General features: G+C 47.6%; 1 protein-coding gene across 2 annotated transcripts in view; it reads right to left on the bottom strand.

Moving 5' to 3' along the window:
* Positions 1-6,159, bottom strand: part of kntc1 (kinetochore associated 1) — a 31,479-nt gene that overhangs the window by 8,805 nt on the left and 16,515 nt on the right. For both annotated transcript variants that reach the window (XM_079730601.1, XM_079730602.1), the window contains exons 37-46: positions 5,324-5,487; positions 4,791-4,895; positions 4,515-4,643; positions 4,161-4,277; positions 3,296-3,405; positions 2,624-2,858; positions 2,098-2,187; positions 1,443-1,608; positions 834-892; positions 37-253 (exon numbers count right to left, since the gene is read on the bottom strand). In XM_079730601.1, the coding sequence (XP_079586727.1) occupies positions 37-253; positions 834-892; positions 1,443-1,608; positions 2,098-2,187; positions 2,624-2,858; positions 3,296-3,405; positions 4,161-4,277; positions 4,515-4,643; positions 4,791-4,895; positions 5,324-5,487 (1,392 nt within the window). The remainder of the gene's footprint in view (positions 1-36; positions 254-833; positions 893-1,442; positions 1,609-2,097; positions 2,188-2,623; positions 2,859-3,295; positions 3,406-4,160; positions 4,278-4,514; positions 4,644-4,790; positions 4,896-5,323; positions 5,488-6,159) is intronic.

Below are 6,159 nucleotides of genomic sequence, written 5' to 3'. Positions count from 1 at the left end.
AGGGGGCAGTTGCTGGTGATCTGTGTTTAATCTGACCTAGGGGCAGCTCCTGGGCGATCTTGTGCGCGGTGGCGATGGCCCACTCTGGGTTCTGGATGCAGCGGATGTAGTCCATGATGGTCTTGGCCACCTGGAAGCTCTTCCGGTTGGGGCCGGGCATCGGGCCGCGGCTGTTCTGCCTCAGCAGCAGGGGCTTCATGGTCTTCTCAAACACGGGGTTGACCGCCAGCATGTACAGCTTGTCCAGGCTCACCTGCACACGCACCGGGGGAAACCCTTTGTTTAGTTTCCTGGTTTTGACTCATCTACTGCCTTTTTTTTAATTTTAGATGCGTTAAAATTAAGCTTTTGTCCAAAAAAATTTTTTTCATTACATCACTGCAACAATGAGTCTGAAATGTTTATTAAAAAAAATGTGGGTCACTCCATCCTCTATCGTGTGACATCCAGCACTGAACTTCCCTTGTGCTTTGCTCTGTGAAACGGCCCCATTCACTGATTCGCTAAGCATGCCAGAGTGGGGATGTATATTTAGCATTTGTACAAAGGGCTATTTATCCATTCAGCACTTTAAGTGGCATACAAGTAAGCCTGAGATCAAACAAAAACTTGTTAAGAATGATGAACTAGGATTTAGAGCACATCAGATCATACATAGAAGATGGATACCAATGCATGATGGGGAGGATGGGTGAATAAACCAGATTTGAATGGATCAACAATGATTACAATAAAAAGAGTGAAGATTATTATCCGCTTAACCAACAATACAATGCTTATTGCCTGGGCCTCATGTTGCTGTATGAACCGAAGAATCGGAGGCGGAGTGGTACCTTCATCAGCTTGCTGATCAGCAGGATTGTAGGGAAGGTTTCCTCACTGAGCTCTGGAGCTGAGGAAAGGACAGTGTGTTAGTGGCTCCTCCAATGATAATATAACATATCATCTTTAATTAAATGGTAGCACACTAATTAAAATAGTAACACAAAAAATACATGATTCTAGTAGTTTCCATTTTCAGAGATACTAGTAAGCAAGTAGTAAATGGACTGCATTTACTGTATATAGCGCTTTCTTAACCAGCGGCCACTTAAAGCGCTTTACAATATTGCCTAACATTTACCCATTGCATTCATCCACACACCGACGGCGGTGTCAACCATGCAAGGCGACAGCCGGCAGGTCGGGAGCAGTCAGGGTGAGGTGTCTTGCTCAGGGACACCTCGACACTCAGCGAGGAGGAGCCGGGGATCGAACTAGCAGCCTTCCGGTTACCAGCCGACCCGCTCTACCTCCTGAGCCATATGACACCCATAGTGATTAACTTGGTAGGTAGTCATTTGTAATTTGCAATTACTTAGTTATTTCTGAGTTTTATCCCGCTGCGGATCACCGCGGCAGGCTGTTGGTAAGGCCGACGCTGTGCGGTGGTTCGGACTCACCGATGATCTTCCAGTAGTGGGTGGGGTGCATCAGCAGGTGGAAGGGCAGCCGGGTATGGGCCAGGGGGCTGGGCTGCAGGCAGTTCTCCAGTAGGTAGGAGCTCTCCAGGTCCGTGGGCGGGCCGATGCGGCGGTAGGACTGCAGGTGCTTCAGCAGGCTGACGTACTGGAGGAGGGCGTCGAGAACACAGGGGACGAGGGTCAGGCGTTGGGAGAGGGGGAGCAGAGAGGCCGTGGAGGGCTGTGTGATGTTGATGTTAACTGGTGTCCTGGATGATACATCTTAAACGTGGAACGTTCTGCGAACAAATAAACTATAAATTTATCTGCAACAATATTGCGAAATTGCGAGTTTCATAAATAATGTCCAGCTCTAGATTTGAGGTCAACATGGAGGTGCTCTATTTTCCCTTAGCCGAACTTAAAATGTGATCAGCCGACTAATCAAACCAATTCAAAATGTCCTCCATCGTAGACACAGAGGGCAGGACCCCGGAGAGCGTCGCTTTAAGAGAAGGCTCAGGTGGGCATGGTACTGGCTCATCAGCTGTCCATAGCAAGCTGTTGAACCGGGAAGGTTCTTCTCCACACGAGGGGACGTTCAGAGAGCCACCGTATCAGGCGTGATCCAGCCGTGTGCGGGCAGGGCGTGTACCTGGCTGACTGAGAAGCAGGTGACGTTCTCGTCGGCCGTCTGGATGATCCTCAACACCACCTCGATCCTTTCGTAGCAGTACGGGCTGAGCTGAGAGACCGAACGAGAGGAAGAGGACATCAGGCAGAGAGACAACGTGGAGCCATGCAGTCGACTTGACCAAACTACAGTTAGGTACCCACATTACCTATGCTAAATACTCCTATTTACGATTTGAAACTTAAAGATGGTCTTGTCCTAAGCAACCTTTAACGTCCACACCATTAAGGAGCAGGTAGGGGTAAGCATACCTTGCTCAAGGGCGCCAAAATAGCTGCGAAGATACCTCTGCTAAAATACTCCTCCTATTTACCATTTTTAATTTAAAAGAAGCTTGTATTAAAGCAACCTTGTAACATCCATAGCAATAAGGAGCAGGTATCTTGCTCAAGGGCGCCAGACAAGGGATTGAACTCAGAACCCTGCAGGCGAGGGCCTCACGTTTAGGCCGCGCCCCCCAAACTACTCTGATTCCAGGAGCCTTCACCTTGTGCAAGGCAGCGCTTAGGCTGTCGGTAAGGTTGCTGGTGCTGATCAACATGGGGATGATGGTCAGGACGCGGTCCATGGCGTCCGCGTGGCCCAGAGGAGAGGACGCCTCGTCCTCGCCGGTCACCGTGGCGACGCCTGGCTCCTCCTCCTCCTCCTCCTCCTCCTCTTGGAGCAGCAGAAGGGTGGTGATGTACTGGTTGATCACCGTGTCCCGGTCCAGGCCGTAGGCGCTGGGAGGGAATCAGGGAGGGGCTCGTCACAAGAGGCGGCACGCAGGGTTTTGACAAAGTAGAGATTAAAAAAAGGTCATAATCTGCATCAACCGCAATTTACAGATGGAAATCTGTTGGCCCCATGCTTTCTGACCCTGGATTCAGTCTCAGTCACTACCATAGATGGAGGCTTCGTTGAGCTGTAGGTCAACAATTCAATTCAATTTTATTTGTATAGGCCTTAATCATAGGTACAGTGTCAAAGGCCATGTATTTATGACACCCCCTTACTCTAGGCCCCCAGTGGGCAAGAAAAAAACTCCCTTTCAAGAGTACATTGGTATCCCAGCACTCATACGTCGGTACTTATTCACGTCAACCATGGGAAATCAAACTACTAAATGACTATTAGGGGGAGGCTGGCTGGAAGAGCCTAGCCCAGCCTAGGGTCTGACCTGCAGTACTGGAGGATGATGTCGGGCTTGATGTTCCGGTTCCTGACCAGAACAGGGATCAGGTTGGTCTTCATCTCTGGAGGCTGACGGAACACAGACTGGATGGAGATCTGGGAGTAGAGCAGGGTGGGTTAAACTCGAGGCCAAGACATCAAACACTGCAAGAAATCTGTAATAACGGAGTCGGAACAAAGTGAGTCGTACAGTGACTCTAAACAAGACAGTTGCTCATTATAATTAATAAAGCTGGGGTTAAGGTTATTATAGGGTTAATAGAGGGCAGGAGCCAGCCCATCTCATTGCCTTTTTGATCTCTGTATCCCAATTACTAATCAACAATGAACCCCACAAAAAAACAAACGTGTCAAACGCATCATAATAAGTCATCACATTGCTCTATTCAGAATTCATACTAGACTCATGCAATGGCAATTTCCATGAGACATGTGGTTCCCAAGACACTAAGACACCTTGACCCATTAGTTATTATCTATAGTAACCACTTCACTGTTTATACCGTGCTTATCGCCTTTGAGGGGAAGTGAGACCGCCTCGGCTGACTATCAATCCCTGACCTGAGGCAGCAATCCCACGAGCTACATCCTGAGATGGCCGAAAGCAGCAGTGGCATCCCTATCTGCAACTGGCCCTTAAGGACGTTTCCCTTTAACACTGGGGTGTGCCCACTGTTCATGGCTCACTACAGCGCCTCAGCCAGCAGTATGCTTGTCGTGCTGTGTGGCCTCTCTGCAGAGACTACATTCATTTTATACTATTTTTACCCTTTATTATAATAAACTCTAAGTTGATTCTGAGGTGCGTTCAGTCAGACCAGAGGGTTCAACAGGGCGTTTCTGGAACTAACCCCTAGTTTTCCCAGCTTGATTCCCCATTCAGCGTCAGTGATGACCGATAAAAACTTCTCTTCCTCCGGTTTCTCTTGGTACAGGTGGCACAGTTGAGCCCCTACCACAGCAACGGCCTAAAAGAAAAGAAAAGTTGATGGATGAATATAATATAGGATGGAACTAAGCATAGAGATGTCTAGGATAACAGTTCGTATATCAGAGTCACTGAAATGACCCAGGACATTTATATCATTACAGGATGCAGGTATTTTTTCCATCAGAGAAGGTGTAACCAAGTATAATAATCATTATAGATAATGACCAGCAGAGCAAAACAAAGGATAAATGATAAGTAAAACCAAAGCACTAACCATGATCTTGTCGTAGTTCTGCCAGGTGTTGTCCACCACCTTCCACAGCAGTTTGAAGACCTCAGCCTTGGACAGGAGAGTGCAGAGTCCAATTGCCAAGTCACAATCCAACACTCTCCAGTTAAACACCTTGAACGCATAGGAGAAACCCAATATGATCAATAGAGACCCCCAAAACAAACAATACTAGTTAAAAAGATATGATGCAATGTTGTACCCTAGGAGCCTCTCTCAGGGAACAGAATCATCTCTAGAGGGCCCGGGTTCCTCACCTACCTTGCTTAGGAGGGCCAAAGCAACGTTGTTAAGGGTGGTTATAGTCGATTTTCGGACTTCTGTCATTATTGTGTTGTACTCTTGAAGAAGGCCTTTATCATAGAGCTGGAAAAACATCAACCGAATAAGGTTATTTCATTCCCGAAAACCAACACCATAGACATATAATCTCCATTTTGTTTATCTCCTCTTTGGAATTCTGTCAAGGTCACAGAGAGCATGTGGCGTAAACCTATGAAATCATTGGTGGTATCTCGCCAAAGCCAACTATGTGCCTGGCTTTGCAAGTTAGAATACCCTGTACAAATACAACCTCTGGCCTGCAAACCCATTTTTAAGTTAGAAAAATCTGGATTGCTGTCCACACATCATTTGAACCTAATCCTCATCAGCCCATAATAAATGTCCAATGTGCTGTACGGGAAAGACAGACAGATTGGACATACAGACAAACAGACAGACACACAAAGTCCACAGACAGACAGATGAGACAGACACAAAGACATACACAGAGAGGCAGACAGACTGAGTACCTTTGTGCTGAGCTTGACGTCCATGATGTTGGAGGTGACGTGCTGAAGACAGCTGCAGTAGGAGTTGATGAGCACGCGCAGAGCCAGCTCCAGCTGACTGCACTCCTGCAGCATCTGCAGCATGTTTTTAATGGGGCCCAGCAGGGGCTGCAGGTAGCTGGAGCCTGCAGGCACCGCCCAGCTTTAGTACATCACATGGACCGTCTTCCCCACCTTTAGTACATCACATGACCGTCTTCCCCACCTTTAGTACATCTTATGGACCGTCTTCCCCACCTTTAGTACATCTTATGGACCGTCTTACCCACCTTTAGTACATCTTATGGACCGTCTTCCCCACCTTTAGTACATCACATGGACCGTCTTCCCCACCTTTAGTACATCTTATGGACCGTCTTACCCACCTTTAGATCATTATAGAGACCGTCTTCCCCAGCTTTAGTACATCACATGGACCGTCTTCCCCACCTTTAGTACATCTTATGGACCGTCTTACCCACCTTTAGTACATCTTATGGACCGTCTTCCCCACCTTTAGTACATCACATGGACCGTCTTCCCCACCTTTAGTACATCACATGGACCGTCTTCCCCACCTTTAGTACATCTTATGGACCGTCTTACCCACCTTTAGATCATTATAGAGACCGTCTTCCCCAGCTTAAGTACATCACATGGACGGTCTTCCCGAGCTTTAGAACATCATAGAGACGGTCTTCCCCAGCTTTAGTACATCACATGGACCGTCTTCCCCACCTTTAGTACATCACATGGAACGTCTTCCCCACCTTTAGTACATCTTATGGACCGTCTTCCCCACCTTTAGTACATCTTAT

This window comes from Pollachius pollachius, assembly GCF_949987615.1.
Source record: "Pollachius pollachius genome assembly, chromosome: 1".
Lineage (NCBI taxonomy): Eukaryota > Metazoa > Chordata > Actinopteri > Gadiformes > Gadidae > Pollachius > Pollachius pollachius.
The sequence above is the reverse complement of the archived record's forward strand: the minus strand, read 5'-3'. Positions and strand labels throughout refer to the sequence as shown.